Consider the following 23,091-nt stretch of genomic DNA (forward strand, 5'->3'; position numbering starts at 1 on the left):
CACTTCAGGCCAGTAGCCCTCACCTCCCACCTGATGAAGACCATGGAGAGGATCGTACTCTCCCACCTGCGTCACCTTGTGGACAGTGAGATGGACCCCCTGCAGTTCGCGTACCGGCCTGGCATCGGTGTGGATGACGCTGTCATCTACCTGCTGCACAGGTCCCTGACACATCTGGAGAGTGCCGGGAGCTCTGTGAGAGTCATGTTCTTCGACTTCTCCAGTGCTTTCAACACAATCCAGCCAGCGCTGCTCAGGGGGAAGCTGGAAGGGGCGGGAGTCGACCGTCACCTGGCTGCATGGACCATCGACTACCTCACCAACAGACCGCAGTACGTGAGGCTTCGAGACTGTGTGTCTGATGTGGTAGTCTGCAGCACAGGGGCCCCGCAGGGTACGGTGCTCGCTCCCTTCCTTTTCACACTGTACACCTCAGACTTCAGCCACAACACCAACAGCTGCCACCTCCAGAAGTTCTCCGACGACACAGCCATCGTTGGACGGGTGTCCGAGGGGGATGACCTGGAGTATCGAGACGTCATCGCCAACTTCGTCGCCTGGTGTGAGGCAAACCATCTGCTCATCAACGCCAGCAAGACAAAGGAGGTGGTGATAGACTTCAGCAGGAAGGCTCCCACAACAGCACCGGTGAACATCCAGGGTTTGGACATTGAGAAGGTGGAGCAGTACAAATACCTGGGTGTTCACCTCAATAATAAACTGGACTGGTCCCACAACACCGACGCCCTGTACAAGAAGGGCCAGAGTCGCCTCCATCTACTGAGGCGACTGAGGTCTTTTGGAGTGTGCAGGGCACTTCTGAGGACCTTCTATGACTCTGTGGTAGCGTCTGCTATCTTTTATGCGGTGGTCTGCTGGGGCTGTGGAAGCTCAGAGAGGGACAGGAAGAGACTAAACAGACTGATCAGAAGAGCTGGCTCAGTCCTAGACTGTTCCCTGGATTCCATTAAGGAGGTGGGTGAGAGGAGGATGTTATCCAAACTAACATCGATCATGGACAACACCTCTCACCCCCTCCATGACACTGTGGGAGCCTTAAGCAGCTCCTTCAGCCACAGACTGCTGCATCCAAGATGCAAAAAAGAACGCTTCCGCAGGTCGTTCATCCCGACCGCAGTCAGACTGCACAATAATAATTTGTAATGATTGTTATGTTTATTTTGTCAATTCACCCATGTGCAATTACACTTCCACATCATCACAAGTCACTTTTGTAATGCATATTTGTAACATCTGTACTTAGTATTTCCATCCACTGTAGTTTTTCCACTTCATATTTATGACACATAGTGTAAATTGTTGTATATTGTATATAGTATATTTTTCTATTCTTATTTTTTATTTTTATCTTCTATTTTATTTTTAATTATCTTTGTTTACCTTATGTAAACTAAGGGTCTGTGTTGTAAGCTACTGCTCACGTGAATTTCCCCGCTGTGGGATCAATAAAGTCTATTCTATTCTATTCTATTCTATTATCTTTATGTCACTGTAGTCTTTACTGCACTGAAGGTTATATGTGCTCTCCTGCGGGGCTGCTTTCAAGATATTTTTATTAAAATGAAGACTGATCACAAATTCAGTATTTCACAAGTTTGCACACTTTCTTACTGGTTATGACAAAATAAAGCCAACACAGAAGTGCAGTAGTTCCTCGAATGGCCACTAGAGGCTTGCTCCAAAAGTGAGTCAACCCCATAGAGCTCCATGTTGAAATGACCAACTTTACAACAGAAATGTTTAAGCCTGGTACAAAAGATGTTTTTGGTCTCTATAGCTAATTTTCCCATTCACGACAACTGCACAGGGGGTGAATTTTTATGTCTATGAACTGATCATATTTGTTTACTCAGACACTGCATAAAACATGAGGTTGCAGAAAACATCAGCACACTCCCATTCCCTGGTATTAATATCATATATTGAAGCTCTGTTTATTTAGTCCAGCGGTCACTCTTGATCTTCTTTTTTATGAATCTTCCCAGCATCCCAATTTATAAATCACAATTAGTTAGTTAGTTTGATTGTTGTGTTGTTGAATTGTGGTGCAGACAATAGCAGAGCGCGGGATCTTCTTCTTTTCAAGACTCAAGGTATACCTTCCAACGCACCTACATCTAAGATAATTGGATGTGTGAATATTTAATTTGGAAACATATATTCTCTTATATATTCTAATTCACTCCAAAAAGCATCCATGGAAGCATGTAGCATTAATTGTTGAGTTGTCAATAAATTATTAAAAAGAGGAATGATTTCACATCCCAGAGAGAGGACAAAATCTTTTTATGCTTGAATAAAATATTTTATACACAGTATTGATCTGTCTGGACGGCCCAGTTTCAAAAACCGAGATACAGCTGTTTTTACTCACTAATGAGTTTCATTTTTTGTTGCATTTCCTGCTAACAAACCTGTTACACTCATCCGCCTGTCTGTGGAGTTTTTACAATTGTCAGTGTTACAAAGCGTCAGTAGCTGTCTACTTTCTTCACAGATCACCTCTCAATTGGATAAGTATGTTACCTCATCCAGTGCTAAATGTTTTTGCCAGCATGCCTGTTTGTTGAGGCCAGTCCATAATTAAAATAGAAGGCTGTAGAGCTAAATGTGGCACAGATGGATATGTCTGTGTTGATGTCAGTGGTGCTTGTTGCCAGGCAGGAATAAGGATGACTGGATCACTGCTAAAATTGATGGTGATGCATATTTTTCTTTAAGTGTACCCAACGATGGATTGCCAGACACGCTTTTGATTGGCTGCCAGAGTGCAGAGTTCATATTGTCCAGCCTTAGTTTATATCAGTCTTTGGCTATAGTCCTACTTGTATTCTGCCAAATGCTAGTAAGCATCGTTTCCATTGTTTCCTCTAATTGATTTTGAACAAATTTGCATTGGCATCCAAACTTTGTCCTAGGAGGCTCCTCTTTCTGCCAGAGTGGTCCATTTCATGCTGTGGGTCTGTTGCTCGATAGGAGTTGGTGTGGAACAGATCGTTAACTCGCGCAGCAACACAGTTTTCTAGGCGGGTTTTGATGTTTTCAGCTCAGTGTCGTGAGGGAGAAAGCAGTGATGAACTACAATGACTTAAAGTTGTCATACCTCAAACACAGTGTTGACATTGTTTAAAATGAATGTTATCTGTTGCCACATGTGTTCAAATTAAAAAGGAAGAAGTTCAATTTTATAAAAATAAAATTTTGTCATGTCGGCTCATACTGTCACTATATCCTGACTGGCAGCACTGCAGCAGACAGATAATCTGTGAAAATGGCATCTGCAAGATTCCACTGCGCCCAAAGGAAAGCAACCAATCCGAGCCGATCAGTCTCTAACACAGTGTCAAAGACCGCTCGTGAACTGAAATCCAACTGTAGAACTAGGCAGAGCTGATCAAATATGAATCAATATTCCTTTTCTGCTGCTTAGTTTCACAGTTTGATCGCAGTTCACAAGCAGTCATTGACACCGCCGCAGAGACTCCCCCTCTCTGATTGGATGTTTTCCTTCAGGCTCGGTGGAGTCTTTCAGTTGTCACCAGGTGGAAGCAGACAGAATATAGTTACATACATTTGACTTCAGCTGACTTCTAGACTTGTTTTAAAACATCACATACTAAAAATCACAATTTATTTTCCGATTGCAAAACAATTGCATCTATTTCTCATCTCTTATTGAACGACATAGAATCTGTCGATATGCATTTAACATTATATTAATTAAAAAAAACATAAATATTATCAATAAGTTCATGGAAGAAAAGTATTCAAATGAATGCCAGTGCATTCAGTAATCAACTTGTCTGCCTCTTAATATGGACGTAGCCGGCTGCTCAGGCTTGTAGCAAAGTAAAACAGTCATTTTTGATAAACGCTGGGTTTGATAACTACATTGTTAATGCTTCGTTTGTGTGTAGGATCTGTTATCATGCTACTGCAGAAGTTTGGTGTTATTTTGAGCAGTATTGGTGGTTAAAAAAAGCCTATTTGGATAGTGCTCCGCCCCGAGCTACAGCCATGTCCGGCTCTTAGCAGCTCTCTGGAATTTCTCTGTTAATAGGGAATCAACGAAAAAAATGGTCTCAATGTCTTATTTGATGTAAATTCATGCCGAAAAAGACTATGAGATGCTTTTACGGCGGAATTACACTTTAAGGCGACTACAAGGAGCTTTCATTTCATATTGATTTTGGCGGCCCCTGTGGACTAAAGCCATAGTGTTTCCATGAGCACCAATGCTGCGCTTCGTAAAAAGATCTTGATCTCGGAAGAAATTTGCAACTTATTTGTAATACTATTCCTCTTTTTCAAACACAGCTCTTTGCAGTATGCATAGCAATGAGATGTCTACTCCTTGTAGCTGGTTTAGGACAGTGCTGGGGATTGCGTAACTTAACACAGCTTTTAATTATTCCATTGTATCCAAATAATTTCGATCTTGATTAATGATGTCTCATTTATTTATTTTGTCCGCAAGTCTTCATTCTACCTGATCCCTCTCTCTTGTCCTATCGCTCTCTCTCTGGCTGACAAATGGATGTACTGTATGTACTGTATATGTGTATGTTTAGTCCCATGATCACCAGCTTGCTCTGTGTGTTATCGCTGCACTCTCCGTCTGCATCAGCCCCATGTTGTATCATGGTTCCAGAGCACAACAGGGGGTTTTGAGATGTCCCAGTTCTGTTAGTCCAGACAGGCCCGGGCAGGGCTGGATGTCTGTGAGCTCACAAGCGAGGGTGAATGCTGAACAGTGGGAACCAGGGACTGGGGCCAGATGAATCGCCAGGGCTGCACGCAAACACCACAGGGACAGATTGTTGCACTGTTGGCCACATGTTGCTTATGCTATCAAAATCTTACATGTCACGGATTCAGTAAGTGAAGGTGGACTTACTGCTGGCTGAGAGTGATGATTCCCATTTTGAGGTTTAAATCGCAGGCTACAGAATTTTCTCCCCAGTTTAGATATCTGGGGAACTTAAACAGCTATTTGAGCCACATCCTCCTGATAATTGTACCTCTGGGTGGTTGACACTGTCCCAGACTGACTGCTTGGGTTGCTAAGTTACTGTATGCCTGCACTGATAACTGGGTGATTTTAAGGATGCTATAAGGCATGTCATCCAAAGTAAAGCTGCACCCCACATAATTTGCAGAGAGATGCATCCATTTTTCAAATGTCATCCAGCACAACAGCAAATTGTCCACCTGAGCATGAGATGTGGGTGGATTCTGAAACAGCACAACAGCTTACTGATTCAAAGCACCCATTTGTGTGATCATCCGAGGGACCGCTCCTGCTGTCATAAGTGTGGACTCTTTCCCGTCCCCATCCGCTAGTTAATGGTGGGCACACATGGCCTCAGCTATACAGAGCAGATGGAGCTGCTAGAAATGGATACATGGGCTTAAATTATTTTTGTCAGTTGAAACAGATGAGCTCTGAACACCAAAGGTCATGCCTTTTAAATTAATATCAAAACGCTCTCATTAAGTCCATGAACGATTTACTACTTACCACTGATTCTGGGGCTTTTTTCGATTTGGATCCTGCTTGATTTGTCGATCACGATATCTTTATAAATCACCTTAAATACTGTGTTGTATTAACAACACTGTTTTTGATTGGTTTCACACTTATCTCTGTGACAGATCTTTCTCTGTTGCAGCAGGTGAATCCTCCTCAGTTCCCTCTTGTTAGGCCCAGGCAGGAATGAGGACTCAGATGTGGAGGTTCGCAGATCAACACTGAATTTAATAGCTTGACAACAGAAACATGGCACAGAGCAAAAGCCACAAACAAAAAATCACTCCGCACAGGAGGAACAAAAAGAACGGATAAACGAGAATTCAAAAACACTACACTTACTTTAACAAAACAAGGAATACTATCACCTGAACGTGGAAACAATAAACTCGATGGCATGAACAAGACTGTGGGAAAAAACGCTGGATACATTCAACACAAGGTGAGAAATAATCTGGCACGGAACAAGAGGAAAGACACCGACTTTATACACATGAGTGAAGGGGAACCACAGGTGGAAACAATCGGGATTCAGGGGATGACTTCAGACCTGTGACACAAGAGGAAGGGCAAGTGACCTGGAACGAGAGGAGAGTTCTTTTTCAAAATAAAACAGGAAATTCACAAGACAAAAAACCCAAAGACAGGACTGACCTCACAGAGGCGTGACACCTCTTTAGTAGTGTTCCTCAAGGTTTAATTCTTGGTCATTTGGTATTTCTGTCTACATGCTTCCTTTAGGTCCAATAATTTGTAGATATCCTAATAATTTATATTACTATGGGGACACAACTTTATGTTCTGCTGACTGGTAGTGACACAGACAAATGTTCTGGTCTTATGGCTCTTCTCTCTGACATCAGATGCTGAATGTCACAAAACTTCCTCCTTCTCAATGAGTCCATAGCTGAGGTCTTTTTCACCTCATGCTTGACCTATCATTTGAAAAATAACCTATCCTCCAATGTCAAGCACTCTATAGCAACTATATCTTTATAATAACAATGTGTGAAAAGAGCTGCTTGTAGTGATGTACCTACAGAAAAATTACGACCTGAATCTGCAGCTTCCTATGGCTTTACCAAGCTTTATAGTAAGTTTCAGCTCATTGTTTAGCTGCCTGGTCCGCAACTTCAGTGCTTTGGTTCAATGCCACTGCTCTCATAGCGCTGTTTTCAAAGACAAATCTGTCATAATCCACTGTACACTAAATGCTCAGAACAAAATGGCAGTCAGACACAGATAGTGACTGCCAGGTGAACATAGTGGAGTATTTAGTTGCTAAAGATATTCCTCTTAAGAGTTGGTAAAGACCAAAACAGAGCTAAAAGGAGACTGAATATTGGGCTTGGATTCATCAGGTGGACAAAAACAAAAATACAAATGCATGATAATAAGTATCGCTCCAAGGATCCAAGGGGGAATTATTTGGAAGATACTGAAATGGCGACTTTTGTAATAGAACTCATGGGTTTTGAGTAAATATGTGTATAGTTCACACTACTTTAGATTCAGTGGTGATCAGACTATTTTAGCTTATGCACACAGAGATTATTTCCCAAGTGTTCCTAAAGCCCACTTTAGAACGGAAGTACAGAGAGGCGTTGCTATGGAGATGATACACCGTCTCGCCTCGTTTCACTCGTGTGAATGGGCAGGTTTCAGAACGTTGCAGACCTGCAATCTTTGCGAATCTTTGGTTTGAACTGGGCTTAAGACTCAGTGGCACATGTCCTTTACAGATGTTCAGCCAGATAATTAAGTTTAGTGTCCCTTAGCAAAGCTGCAAAGGAACCAGTGAACTGACGTGTCAATTCTTCAGGAGTACATACAGTATCAGCCCCTAATGAGGGCTGCTGGGCTGAGAAGATGACGTGTAGATCCCTAAAGACAAGCTGAGGCAGAGGCAGAAGCACAGTAATTGGGAAGAGCCGTCACTTAAACATTGTTAATCTCAAAGGCACCTTGTCCATCACACCTTTCTGAAAAGTAATATCTGTTCCCATGCACTGGGCAACTTTTCCTAAAAGGACCTAATCAATCTTCTTTTGTATCAACAAAACAGCACACAAGATATTTCGATTAACGTATACATGCTGTATACTATAATAATTTAATCCTGGCCTGAAGGAAGTTGTTAATCTTTCAAACAAATTGGCTGCAGCAGCTCTATCCAAACAGCCATTGGCAGTATAAAGTCCAACGATAGTCTTGTTATGCTAGACCTTTTGTTGCATCTCACGGGGCCCCTAAAGGGCCAATCAAACCGATATTACTGTGTACTGTCTGGACAGGATGATGTCCCTTTATTAAAAAATGATCATGTCATGCAGTGGGTAATGATTATGTGGCACATAGTAATAAAAGGACTGCATTATCACAACCCTTGATCTTCAGTCCTATCCAACATCAAACACTTTGGAGGAATTTCTTGCTTTTAACTTGGTTCCTTGAAATGGTAAGCATCCACTCATGCAGGAGCTACATATTCAAACTGAATCATACTTTTAAGCTTTGCTGAATACAGTTTAATACTTTTGGATTTAAGAAAAAAGATATTTGTACAGTGCCATACGTCTTTGACTCTCTTTATTCCATTGACCTTCTCTGTTACTGTTAAAGTTGTTTTGCTTTTGAAAAGGAAAAGCCCCCCCCCCCCCCCCCCCCCCCAAAAAAAAAGAAAACCCTCAGAAATAGCAAATGAGGACGGACAAGCGACAGACGTGCAATATATATTGTGTACAGAATAAACACACATAATAAATTTACAATATAGACAATCCATGTGACAATATGATACATAGAATGTGGAGGACGTCAGCTTCCAGGTGTCGCCAAACAGCCTAAAGTCTGAGCTGCACGACCTCTCCACCATGCATTCTGGAAAGAGGACAAGCTACATAAGAAACAAAACTGAAGCACATCATTCACATATTCACGCATAAGAGGAGAGGCTGAATCTCCTGGTGGGTGGAAATCCATATCCACACAGTCGGTTGAATGACAGCATGATCAAATAGACATCCATTTTACTCTTTAATAACTCCTAGCTTAGTGTTGACATGAATATCATAGTTCTAACATTTAAAGTGTTGTGTTTGCAAATGTGTTCATTTGGTGTTAAGGGTGAAGGAACACTGATGCACAGGTGGCTTCTGCATATATTTCTTATCAGGGTTGGAAATTAGCCCCAGCCAACATCCAAATGCTCGTAAACCATGCTAGTGGCCACTAGATTTGCTCCACTCACCAGCACAAAAAAAAACACGGTAATCTATTAAGTGGGAACATGAGAACATGAGCACATTCACAGGCCTATTAAGTGGCAGGTAGATTTTGGAATCCACAAGCCACATTGGCAGGCAGACAAAAAAGTTTTATTTCCAATGCTGTTTTTCAAGCTTGACAAAGTTGGAAAAGATAGTAACAATCAATGCATGTCAGTTGGGTAATTAGTGTAATCTTCTACATTCAAAGCTTTGAATATTACTCAGTTTGAAGCCTTGAAGTCTGTTCTGTTCTCGTTTGAAGTCTTTAGGGGGTTCCCAAGTGTCCCATGAAGTGAATTATTGGCATCTGGTTGGTCTATGATTTTGTCGGCTGAACCGCTTTATTAACTTTTTTCCTACAGGAGCAGCTGAAGTCTTTTTTTTCTTCTCTCAACATAAATTTTATAACATCATAGATTTTGATTTTATAGTTAAGACAGACGCCAGTAGCAACAGAGCATACATTTTCATAGATGCCATCGTGTTTCTAAAGAGTACGTGACTGTGAGTTTTGTGTCTGCCACAGAGCAAAGAGGAGGGCCGAGGAGACGGCCAGATGGTGAAGCTATCCAAGCTGAACGGAGTGAAAAAGAAGATTGAAGATGAAGGGGAAAGAAGAGAGATGATCACCCCTGCCCTAAGAGAAGCGCTGACAAAACAAGGTGAGGAAAATGAGGATTTGGATTTAGCAAAAGTCATAGATTAGAGAAATACAACAAATAGGAAACATGGTGAAGAGGACATCAAATAATATGGTCCTTATAACTGACACTGCTTCAGGCACTGGTGGAATTTTATGAACCTTGTGTAAAACTGTGTTGCCATTTCCAAAAGAACATCTGCTGGTGTCACTACTGGCTGTGGATAATGTATTCAAGTTATCTAGCTGCACTGCTTTGCAATAAAAAATATCCACATTACACACCGGCTGCTTGTCAGCATATCCTTAACCTTTCTCTTTCCAAAAGGGCAGCAAAGTTGTAATTCACTTTAAAACATGAATTATGAACCATGCTGTTTTTTATTCATTTATTTCAGCAGTAAATCTAAGAAACATGCACAAATTAAGTAGTTTTTTTCTGGAAAGTATTCACTAACGATCAAAGTCACTAACAGAAGTATCCCCTCTCAAACTCTATTGACCTTAGGTATGTAAATATGTTTTTTGTTATTCATATAGTGTCTCAAATGCTAATTACTTTGGCATACCATGCAGAAAGAAGTAACCCATTGGAGCCTCTGTTTGGATTATGTTGAAGTTAATCAGCTGCTGAAATTGCATCCTTTGTTTCTGCCTTTTTTTCTTGACATCCTGACAGAGAAATTGGTCAATTAAAGCTGGTCGTAGGTGCTGCGTGAGGATAAGTGTGGAGCCGTGAAATGTGTATGTGTTGTCTAATGGCACTTAATGATGCATTTCAGTCCAATTACCGACTCTGCCTCCTCCTCTCCTCAGGGTGCAGTCCCAAGAGTCTCAGTTCTCTCTCCTCCCAAAGCAAAAACCTCAACAAAACTGCTCCTAACTTGGTGATGCTCGTACATTTCGTCTCTAGGGCTGGTCGATATGGTCAAAATCTTCTATCCCCATATAGATTATTTCTTGCCTGGAAACCAGACCAATCTGCTAAACTCATGTTTCATTTACCTCTACCTTCAGACACGATTTCCAGCTACCTGACAGTATGGACCAATCGAAAGTGAGGCAGGTTTAAAACGATGTCTGACAGCTTCAGCGTCCAGTCTGCAGTTCCGTTCAGTGCAGTTTTTTGGGCTCGAGAAACTGTTAAACAAGGCATTGCTGATCAAATATTATTCGATATTCGCACAAAACATTATCAGAAATATATTTTAGTGAACTGTTTAGCTGTAATTTGAGAAAGTTTCTTAACCTGTCGCCATTGTTTTCCACTGAGTAAGCATCGCCGTCTCGTTGCGGGTGTAGGTCACATTTTAATTCCTGTAATTGGTTGTAGGTCAAGTTTCATGGCTCTGATTGGTTCTAGGTTTATCCAGTTGAGTCCAATTGATCTCCTTGGAAAACAAAAATGAACAGAGTGAGCCCAGACAGATATGCATTTGCGATTGGTCTGGTGATGCCAGGCTAGGGCATTTCATATTTTTATATATACTGTATATCACGATATAGCTAGATATGAAATAACCACACAGAGAAGTCTTTATTTTTTTGTTTTTATTAATTGACAAATGAAATCTGAGTATTTTAAAAACAACTTTAGTGTAAAATTAACAGAAAATGCGACAATCAGAGGGGAAAGCATCGATCCAAATGACATATACGCTATAAATGTTTGTCATTTATATGTTATAACGATCTATATCATTATATCGCCCAGCCTTAGTAGTCTCCCTTCGAGGACTTGACATTAACTCACTGAAATATCTCTGATTACACATGCACACATGATAACCATAATGTACAGGCAATATTACTTTCCACCCCATTTTTTAAAATCAGATTTTGGATTTAAATCGCATTAAGAATATGTGAAATTATCCCACTGCCTGATCTAACGTTTGAATTTTAAGTCAAATCTGAAGTGAGGCTTTACGTATCAAGTATTGCTCAACACATATGATAGTGTACCTTGTGTTTTGGTAAATGAAGCTACATGTAGTGTAGCCATATGTCCTCTGTGCCTCTCATAAAGCCTCAGAGTCTCGGTTTGTTAACTCCTTAGATTCGTCTGAAACATTTCACTATCTCTTCTCTGTTAAGTCCATTCACTAGTACAACACAGGCCAGTCATTATCAGCCAGAAACCCCCACTGTTAGCTTACACAACACTCTATAAATAGGACTCTGAGCAAGACTTTATTTGACCAAATGTTGACCTGTTTCATGGTGTTTATGTTGGCAACAGTCAGTCCCAGTAGACATTTTTTTTTATTTGCAATAAAAGAATGAAGGATGAAAGTTTTGGCATTGTTTAAATGATATTGAGTCTTAAAAGGCCTGGATAGCCTTTTTTATGGCATGACATGGATCCAAAAATCACACATCTATTCAAATTCTTGTGTAATGTCCAAGAAAGTTTTAACCTAGAGCTGAACATTTAAAGGGGACCTATTATGCTCCTCATTTTCTGTCATACATTTCTTGTTATAATGTCAGATGTTCATACTAAACATGACCAAAGTTTCAAATAATGAGTTAAACATGTTTATGTGTAACCAGTCTAACCCCCCCATGAGCAGATCTGCTCAGGATACAGACTGCTGTTTAAGCCTTCGTTTGGGCAGTTTTTTTCTACTTTCTTTTAGCCTTCTCAGCCTTGCGTTGTTCATTACTCCCTAAATTGTGTGTTGAATGTGTGTTTTTTGAACATTAAAGCATATTCTAGAAACACAAAATACATGTATAAACCTGAAAAAGAGTATAATAGGTCCCCTTTAAGAAAATAGTTTTCTGTGGGACTCAAACGTACAGTATCATGAAAAAGTATTTGCCCCCTTACAAATTTCTTCTGTTCTGTTCTTGCTTTTTTTGTGACACTTACATGTTTGAGATCATCAAACTGATGTTAATATCCGACAAAGATAACCTGAGTAAAGACAAAATGCAGTTTTTAAGTGATGATTTCATTTATTAAGGCGAAAAGCTATCCAAACCAACCTGGCCATATGTGAAAAAATACTCCCCCGGGGTTACATCATGAATTAACTGTTAAAAACAAAGTAATTTTCTTTTATAAGTCACAGAAGGGTTACAAAGCCATTTCTAAGGCTTTGGGATTCCAGTGAACCATAGGGAGAGCCATTTTCCACAAATGGAGAAAACATGGAACAGTGGTAAACCTTCCCAGGAGTGGCCGGCCGACCAAAATTACTCCAAGAGCGCATCGACTCATCCAGGAGGTCACAAAAGAACCAGAACAAAATCTAAAACACTGGCCTCACTTGCCTCAGTTAAGGTCAGTGTTCATGATTCAACAAGAAGAAAGAGACGGGGCAAAAATGGCCTCAAAGGAGAGTTCCAAGGCAAAAACCACTGCTGACCAAAAAGAAAACAGCACGTCTCACATTTGCCAAAGACTTTTGGGGAAATATTGTATGATAACGAGTAAAACTAACACAGTATTTCAGAAAAAGAACGTCATACCAACAGTCAAACATGATGGTGGTAGAGTGATTGGGGTTATAACTCGGGTTATGCAGTAGGACAATGATCCGAAGCACACTAGCAAGTCCACCTCTGAATGGCTCAACATAACCAAAATTAAGGTTTTGAGTGGCTTAGTCAAATCTCGACTTAAATCTGATTGAGATGCTGTTACATGACCTGAAACAGTTCATGCTCGAAAACCCTCCAATGTGGCCGAATTAAAACAATTATGCCACAACTGGGGCAAAAATTCCTCCACAGTGATGTGAAAGACTCATTGCCAGTTATCGCAAACGCTTGACTGCAGTTGTTGCAGCCAAGGTTGGCTCAACCAATTATTCGCTTTACAGGGCAATTACTTTTTCACATAGGGCCAGGTTGGTTTGGACAGCTTTTTCTCAATCATAATTTATTAATTTTAATTTAATTTAATTTAATTTTGTTCAGGTTATCTTTGTCTGATATTAAAATTAGTTTGATGATCTTAAACATGCAAGTGTGACAAAAAAGCAAGAACAGAAGAAATCTGTAAGGGGGCAAATGCTTTTTTATGGCACTGAATAGCTTACCTAAAATCTGTTCCATTGAAATGTGTTAGTGACAAAAAGAGTCAACATAGTGGGCAGACATCCCTTAGAAATTGTCACTGTAATACTGAGTAGAAGGCCCTAGACGGTGTATACAGTCTATGGTTAGGGCACATATATCTTGTCAACTATAATCAATAGCAAAAGCTAAATTTCTTCACATGATCTAAGAACTGGCACTTTTGTTGCAACAGTGTCTTTAAGAGAGCTTTAAATACGGTGGTATCTAATTTAATAAGCTTGTATAGTGAAAATATTCTATTTCTCATCAGAATTTTCACTTTTGCAGATAAAAGTGCAGTTAAAAAAATATGTATAAAAAGAATTGTCCAGTGTCTCCTTTTTTATGACTTCTTGGAAAACTAGTTCTTTTGAGATCTCTGAGACCTCTCCAAACAAATTAGGCTGATTTTCTTACCCGTTGAGGAAACGCATCCTCCCCCTGCTCATTTTATTTCCGAGAGGCAACTCAGAGTGGAGGACAGAGTCTCACAGATTATTATGAATAACTTATTTACGTTCACAGTTGGCCCACTAGAGAGTAAGATCCTGATCAGACACAGCATTGCCAATTGCATCTTCTTTTAATACTTGCCAGGCCACCACCAAATCATCGACTTAGCCTAACTGTTATCCTGTGAAGTTAAATGATGAGTTTTTTTCAACTTGAGGCGTTCAGGGGCAGGGCACTGCAAAAACTCAAGCTACACAGTGCAAAAAAACATGAAGCGCTCAGCAACACAAAAGCAGCAAGCAAAACACTTCACTCTCATTGGAAAAAAAAATTCCCAAAAGATGCCTAATCTGCTAAAACAGGCTCTGTTTGATTGTGCTCTTAATCTGTAATTGCATTTTGTGCTATACAGATCAAAACCTTCTGGATAAGCTTCTAATTGTGATTTGGGGTGTTAAAGTTTTTATCACATTACGATATAGCGACTCATAGGACAACAATCCAATACTTGTTAATTAGAAAGTCTGCCACAATATGTTTTTGATTTGACTCAATTCATGGGCCTGTGATGGATATGAGACGATATCATCTACCCATTAAGCACAACTCAAGACATCGTTATATCTCACAAAAAGCAACTAAAATATGTCACAATTTTATTACAGAGTTTGTTTTGACATTTAAATGAAAAACATAAGAATAAATAGAGTGATGGTCAAAATAAAGGAACATCTTAAAGATGATACTATGTATTGATATTATCATTTTGCATCGGTGATATTTGATGTTGTTACACCCCTAGCCGTGATATATTAACCATATAAAATGTCTATGACATGTAATTCCTTTGCGATCACTCATGCAAAAAAAACTGTCGTTAGACAGCCCTTTCTGATGGGGAACTGAAGCCATTATCTTTGCTCTAATCAAAGCAGTAATTTTACCTCACAGATCACAAGAGCTGCTGGTCTTCCATCTGTCTTGATCGTTTAGTTTGTTTGTGCTATTGTGTGACTTTAATGAATGCTAGCTGCTAGTGTAGGCTACTTTCCATAGTAACCTCCTCAGTATGTGCATGCAGCCAGGAGAGCCTATTTTGTTGTTTTTGTTGTTGTTGTTAGTTATTTATCTTATGTATCTATGACTTTCATATTGCTTATACTTGATGACCGTTTTATAAAAGCAATAGCTCACGACGGGCCGTGGTAAGTTTTGATTATATCACAGCTAAAGAGGATTGTTGTCCCTCCGCCTCACATCCATGCATGTACATATTATACCCGTTTACTCTTGTTGTTATGATGCCTCCTGGCGAAGCTGTGTGTCATTTTGCCCTTGTTTCAAGTATTGATGCCTTGCACATCGAAGTACAATTACTTACAGCACATATTGTACTTTTTCAGCAGATGCTATTTCTCAGAGATAACAGAGAGGGGAAATAGAAAGACCTTCCTTTTCTTCTCTCCTTCCACCTCACCCTTTCTCTGGCTCGATCCCTCTTCCCTGACACCTTGATGAGGATATTGAGGCATTGAAAATCAATTTCCCTAACAAACACAAGATGGGAATTGTTGCTTTCATTAAGATCATTCATGGTTAAATAAACTGCCAGTGGGTCTAGTTCCTTTTTGTTGGTTTTCAATCTTGTTGGCCTGATATTACATATTTTTATGTGACTTGCAAGGTCAGAGGAGGACATCTCAAGGTATTTTCAGGTGGAAAAACAATTTCATGCTGGTCAGCAAGTGTTTGCCCCAAAGAGGAAAAGACACAGCAGACCATAGTTGTTTGAGCAAAAGAGAAAGTGGATTCTGTGTTTGTGCAATCATAGTTAAAGTGATTTTTCTGCTTATCAAAAGTTATCTTCTATCAGTGGCGAGCTGTTTCATTCAGGTGCTAAATCAAAAATGGGTATTTTTTCCATTTGTATTTGACTCATCTAGCATCAAACGTGCGATCTGTGAAAACTTTGAGATCTCATTCACACCTTGACACAAATTTCCAGCGGGGTTTTCATTTCTGATATTTCGACCAAAAGGATTTAATAACAAAATGCATAAAGGTTCCATAATGCTTCTTCCTGAATTCCACATCAGGATGTTCTGCCACTGCATGGCTTCACTAGAAAGTCTTTTTAAATGTTGGGGCTTTAAAAGTGAGCCCTTCTTGATTCCTCTAGAAGCAATCACAGTACCAAGTAAGTGTAACAGATGAAGCTCTTCTCTTTGACAGGCATCACAGAGGAGGTAAAACTAATACAGAGAAGCCTGCAAGGACTCACCCGAGCGTGGCCATTTGTACCCATTGGTATTAGGCGGTAGCCGTATGAGACTATAGAGAAGCCGACTTGTGAAGAAAGTGAATTTGAAGCACTTTATCCTCCTTTTGTGCTGAAAGATAATTTGAAACACTATCCGTCCTTCCTACTGATGATGGGCCCATGAGTTGCCCCTAGCTTTATTAGCACCCTGTGAATGAAAGTGACTTTGTAAATGTTGAACTGGGCTTTGTTGATGTACCACTCAAAGAAAATGTGATCTCCACCTTTCCATGTGTTAATTACCTACTGAATTTGGCCCATGTGGTTCTGGGTCAGAGAGGTCTTTACTATTGAGAGCCGTATTTTTCTCACATGTTGTTCTTTTTCTTTCTGTGCAGGGTACAAACTAATTGGAAGTCACTCAGGAGTGAAACTTTGTCGATGGACCAAGGTAATGGAATTCACTCTTTGCAACAGAGCATCTGATTTTTTTTACTAACTGAATGCATGAATCACATTAAAGGTGTTGTTTCTGTTGGTTAGTCTATGTTGCGAGGGAGAGGAGGCTGTTACAAGCACACTTTCTATGGTATTGAGTCCCACCGATGCATGGAGACTACCCCCAGCCTCGCCTGTGCTAACAAGTGTGTCTTCTGCTGGAGGTATGTACCTGAAGAATTAAATAAACTGCTCTAAAGTTCAAAGGCCAGTTTCACAGAAATGGACTTTGGCTATGGCTTAGATCAAACTAATATTCAGTAATATTCATTGCAGTTCAGACCTGTAGCAGAGCTGAGGTGCTTACGTCTGCCAACTCGTCATTCAGGCTCAGGATAGTTTCTTTGGTCAAACAAAAGCAACTGAGGGCGCACTCAGACTGTCCAGCCGTACCGTGCCCCGTGCTTTAGGGTACTTGCCCCCCCTTCCATCTCCCCCCGCGGCCCAGGCAGTGTGAGTACAAACGGGCGAAGGCTTTTTGCCTGCCTGTACGTCATCACGCTGTAACATGTCACACACATTGATTGACGTCATCGTGGTGCGTTGCTTTGTTTACAAAGGCGCGTGGTCTTTTGGCCACATAATGGAAAGCAGCGCAGAAAACACGGTAACGTTTTGACCAAATCTGCAGTAAACACTACACCTCCACATCACACCAACATGAACCTTTCGCCGCCATTGTTTTAAATGTCCGCTCATGTTCCATCCTTCTTTTTTTCTGTGTCCCAACAGATGCACATAAAATGACGTCAGAACCGCCGTAGGCCTCGTGCTCGTACACGTGTGCACGCTCGTGCTCGTACATGTTCAAACGTGCTTTACAAAAGCCCACCTCTCCCAAATGGGCCGTGGACAGCAAGTGTACGGCGCCTAGACGCGGTACAGTTGCACTCACACTGGTCAAACGAACTAGTTTAGCCGTAAAAAGTACTTGGGCATGATACGGATAGACAGTTTGAGTGCGCCCTTACACTGTCTTCACTGCTGTAGATAAACATGACGTCTGCTCTGAAACGTCGTTAGTAAACCACAAATTATGAGCCATGTTTTCTTCTTTGTCATTTCGTGCCACTGGTCAGCAGCTGTGACTGATTGTTACCATAAAAACATGACTCTAGTAATGAGTTAGCTTTGGGGGAGAGTGGATGTATATTGATGTGCGATTACGGTTTCTTTGTATGAAACCCCGCAATTCCCGCAAATGCGGCTGGTCTCAACACAACATGATGACCCGACCCCACCCTAACCGTGGATTAACCACAGGTTAGCAGCTATAAATGCAATTTGTGCATCACTTATCTTACTTTCTGAATATATGCCCTTTTAAACAGCAGGGAGATATTGTGCCATTTAGTTTAGACCAGATTTTTGTTGGTCAATGGAGCGATCACTTTCAATACATTCAACAATGAGCCATATTTGCCTGACAACACCTAATTTTAAGACCAACACACCCATGTGCACGGGATTGGATTGTCTTAGGTTTGGATCTACACAGACTTTAAATGACTAATAACAACAATAAAAGTGTACTGCTGTCACAAGACTTTAATAGGTTATTAAATAGTTATTCAAGAGCGCAACATATGGCTACTTGACCCATAGCGGAATGAACCACAGGTAGGCAAGGTACTCATTTTAATAGCATTCAGGGATTATTACATGCATCCCTAGATTTCTCCTTGTCTTGTTTACCTAGTCAAGATCACTCACACATTGAGCAATAATCTCTCTGAGGCAAACAAGTTAATGATTTAGGTGCAGAAGACTGATGGCCAGTATAACTGCAAGGCCTAAAGGGGGACACTGATTCATCATGACATTGGCAAGAGACTGGGCCTTTTACTCCCCTCAAATCCTATTTAAAAGGTGATTGCGCTGAGCACTGAAAGGTCGCTGTCAGGATGTGCTGCCGTGAACTGTTTCCCTGTCACCACAGATATCTCTGTCTCCCTTAAGGCAGTTATGTAGGTTGACAGGATGTAAGCAATTGCAGGGCACAGATGTATTGTTCAGCTGCCCTCACATCCACCTCTTTGTAGCAACAGGTGGAATTAAATGTGATGTGCAAGGCCAGTATGTGTGGTGTGAATGTGTGCATATGCATGCGACAGACTGTCTGACATTTGTGGTGCCTCAGGACCAGTTGTTGCACCTAGATATCACACTTAGACAGTCAGGAGGTGTTGTTAACACCCAAAGGAGGTGTTTTTTATTTTTCAGCATTCTTTCACGTAACATGTTTTTATAGGGTGAGAATATGTAAGGCCATCAAAATTCACTTTCAGTTCTTCTTCGGTCTTGAGATTATTCACCTTGTTAGAAGGATGCTCATCTAAAGGCGCTTTCCTGGTGCACACCAGATGTGAAAATTAATAGTTTTTTTTTCCCGCTTTCACACCTATTCATTTGATCTGGTCTGAATCAGTTGATGACGTGCTGAAGTGAACAGAAATGTAGCTGCACGTCGGCTCAATAAAGGTTTGGGACAAAAAAGGAAAATTAAGCACTTAACTCAATGGTCAGATGTGTCTGAGGCGGGCGCAGTAACTTAGATCTTGATTGGTCAGAATTGACATGCTGGCAAACACTGAGAATGTAAACCGAGTGACAACAGACAGCGCACCCACCACAAGTAATGTCACAATGGAGAGACGACTCAGAAGTCTGCTAACTTGTTGCTCTCGCTACCAATATTAGCTGCTCTGTTTCATCAATGTTGGGCTTAAAAAACCTATTTATAAAACCTATCTATTTGCACAGAAAATTGATCAGGGATCAGTAAGGGAATTGATAAAAAATCGGACCGATAAGCAGAATCATTAATGGCATTGGTATCAATCTTATCAATTCCTATACCTAGTTTTTCTGTTCTGTTATATCTGTTTATCTGTGTGCCCCACTAACAGACACCACACCAACCCTGTGGGCACAGAGTGGCGCTGGAAGATGGACCCTGCTGAGAAGATCCTGCAGGATGCCATGGAGAAGCACCAGAGTATGATTCGACAGTTCAGAGGTTAGTCCTTTAGCAGGTCAAAGATGTAAGCAAGAGTGTTCTCTCCTGTCCCTGTTTCTCTAGAAGTCTGTCTGGAACTTTAATTATCTATCCATCAGCTCATGAATTTTAATTCATCTTGGAGAAATGGTCACACACACACACACACACACACACACACACAAATCGTCTTCATCATGCACGCTTTTCAGCTTTATTTTACTGCTTATGACCTCTTGTAACTGTGTAATGAAGCAGAGGGAAGATCAAAATGTTGATGTTCTTCCAGCTGTTTCATCACACTCGTGCTATATTTCCCATGCAGTAATCTCTAAACCCCCACACACAATTTAATTTCCCCACCTAAATTCCGTAATGTGTCATTTTCACTTCTTCACTTCTTTGTTTTCTCAAAACGTATCAACATTTAAGCTGCATTTAACCTCATTTCGGGTTCTACAGAATACCAGCTAAATTGGATTTACATTTTGTAATGGTTTGTAATAGAATAATTAGCTGTGCACTCACATTTTGGGGCTCCATTTGTTATACTTGTACTAACACTGTTGACATTTGGGACATATTGTAGCTGGCTGTTACCAGTATTGGCGAGGACGGGTGCCCAAAGCTCAGTCAAGTGATCATCATGAGTGTTCTCTGAGCAGATTTTCTTTGAGGGGTTTAAAACTGTTGTTGAAACATGATGGTGGCACATTTATCCAACATAAAAAAAACGTTGTATTCCAAATGAATTTATAGGTTTTAAACAAGATCTTCACTGCAGCTAATTTTTATGGCACTGACATACTTTATGCGGACAGCTGTGGACCTGTACGGTCAGAAGGACATGCATGTGGTTCCATTCAAAAATAGAGGGTTTACGTCAGTCTGGGGTTCCATGCATGCACATTTCTCAATCCACCAGCATTTCTGCAATTGCTTGCTGTTTGGCTGTCTTTGTATCCCTTTAAAGGCAACTTACATAAATGTAGCGGAGGATGTCCTTGCACATACTCTCTCCAAAACCAGAGGTGCGTAAGCCACCAACTGCACTAGACTGTGGAATGAGAGATGTCCATGGTCCCAAATAACTGGCTACACATAGACGTCTACATAAGGGTTCACATGGACCCTTGCGAACATGGGTGGATGATGACGAAAGTATGAAACATGCTTTATTGTTGTGATAGATTAATCTATCTATAAGTTTCTCAATTAAACAATTGTTAATTTAATTAATCAGATGCATTAGCAATGTAGGTCATCCAAGAACTTCCTGTGTCCAGTCTTGCGGAGGAGTTCAAGTGCTCCAAACAGCTCCTACTCTCACAACTGGAAGGAAGTAAACTCCAGCTACAGCACTGGGACATCTTTGGCTACGTGCAGCAAGTGAGAGGAGGCCTTGATCTGGGGGAGAGCAGACCGTTCTGGAACACCATCTCAGTGTCAAGGGCCTATGGTGGAAAGAACAGACAATGAGGTGTGCAAAGGCCATCTCTCAATCAAAACAAGGACAGTGGATGAGATCGGACGAAGTCAAGAGAAGGAAGTGCTCTTGGAAGCAGCTGTGGGGCATGGAACACCCAGTGTGGCAGCTTTTTGAAGAAGGGTGCCCACCCAATGACTCAGTTTTTAGATTTTTAGTCCCTCACCCTTCTTTCCAGTTCAGCTCATTGTTGATTTCTTTTGTTTTTCTAACTCATATGAAAGCTAGTAACAACACTTTCCTTTGGGATGCATAGTTTACACTGGCTGGCCCTGTGGCCTATGTTAAATATTTCACCTTTCATTTAACAATATCTACAGTACATTGACAAAGATTGCTTAGCTGACATGTATGACTGTACCTCCAGCCGAAGTAATCTTAGGGCGTGATCACACTGTCCTCCCGGACCACGACCCGGACTTTAGGGTACTTGTCCCCCCTCCCTCTCCCCCCGCGCCCCAGCCCCGTTTGTACTCACACTACCTGGGCCTCGGCCAATGCTTCTTGCTGTCCATACGCCATCACGCCGTAACACGTCACACGCATTGATCACGTGTGTGTGGCTTTGTTTACAAATCTTTCCACAGACCTCGGAGTTTTTGTGCGTCTTGTCGACTGTTTTTGAATATTTTCATCCGACCAAATCTGCAGTAAACACAACGTGAACATTTCACCACCATTGTTGTTGTTGTTAAATGTCCGCGCATGGTCCGTCCTTCTATTTACATGTCCGAACAGGCGGACATAACGCTACTGCCGTAGGGGTCGTGCTCGTGCTCGTACACGTGCGCACGCTCGTGCTCGTACATGTGCAAACGGCTCCGCTAAAGCCCACCACTTTCAAGCGGGCCGTGGACGGTCCGCTGGCCGCAGTTGAGCGCGGAGCGGGTGCGCTCACACTACTTAAAGGTACTAGACTTTAGCTGAAAAACCGGTTTTGGCCACGGCCAAAAGGATAGTGTGAGCACGCTCTTAAAGCCTGGCTTGACCCTGCAACCTTGCTGTCAAAGCCACTGCTGATTCCATTATAAAACAGAGCAGCAATTGTACTCAGGAAATGGTATAGATGCCAAATGCTGAAAGCTTTTGAGACATTTCATCTTCAAAGAGCTACTTTATGGGTAATATCATTCTCAGAACAGTTATTCATGATGTATTTATAATGCATGTCATCATAGAAAATGTAATTTCCTGATGTTGTTAAAATGAAACAATGCACATTAGCTTATTGACAGTAAGCTGCTTTTTAGTTCACTAATGTAAAAAGAAAGCATGTGTCACAAAAAGGATTACAGTTATGACTTTTTATCCAGTTAATAAAGAAAAGCACATTTTCAGATGCTGTTACAAAGCAACACTTTCTAATTAGAAACATACTATGGCAAAAAGAAAGCCTACATTGTCATTATCATGCATCATTTTCTTTCCAGTCCCACTACAAAATCACATTAAGCAGCTTTCAACTCTATTTACCATCGACAGTGATATGTTTTGTAATGTCTAGTGCAATGAGCTACACAGACAATGCCTCTGAAAACCCAAATTGTGATTAAATAGGCTGGTTTCTGCTCGGACTACCAGATTTACTGCTTAAAAGCTCTCATTAAATAGCAGTTTTAAACATCATGCAACAGTTTACAATGAGAAGTCATTTATCACCCTTTTAAATGTGAAAAAAATGCACTGTATTGCCCTGCCAACTGTCACTTAAGTCTTTAAAGGGAGTGTGGTCTGACAACCTAATGGGGTTTTACTATTTGGCTGTTTCGAGCCAAACCCTACATCACTGATTTGCATTTTCTTCACCATAGGGAACACTGACACAGTACAAAACATAGTCTCAGTGTTTTCTGTAACATGAGAAA

General features: G+C 41.0%; 1 protein-coding gene across 2 annotated transcripts in view; it reads left to right on the forward strand.

The window, feature by feature from the left end:
• tyw1 (tRNA-yW synthesizing protein 1 homolog) overlaps positions 1-23,091 on the forward strand; it is a 78,118-nt gene that overhangs the window by 12,022 nt on the left and 43,005 nt on the right. For both annotated transcript variants that reach the window (XR_014593209.1, XM_083913884.1), the window contains exons 8-11: positions 9,347-9,482; positions 16,643-16,695; positions 16,788-16,906; positions 19,652-19,761. Coding sequence is in view for 1 of the 2 variants with exons in the window: in XM_083913884.1 (XP_083770010.1) it covers positions 9,347-9,482; positions 16,643-16,695; positions 16,788-16,906; positions 19,652-19,761 (418 nt within the window). In the remaining variant the exon portion in view is untranslated. The remainder of the gene's footprint in view (positions 1-9,346; positions 9,483-16,642; positions 16,696-16,787; positions 16,907-19,651; positions 19,762-23,091) is intronic.

Source organism: Echiichthys vipera (assembly GCF_963691815.1).
Source record: "Echiichthys vipera genome assembly, chromosome: 5".
Classification (NCBI taxonomy): Eukaryota; Metazoa; Chordata; class Actinopteri; order Perciformes; family Trachinidae; genus Echiichthys; species Echiichthys vipera.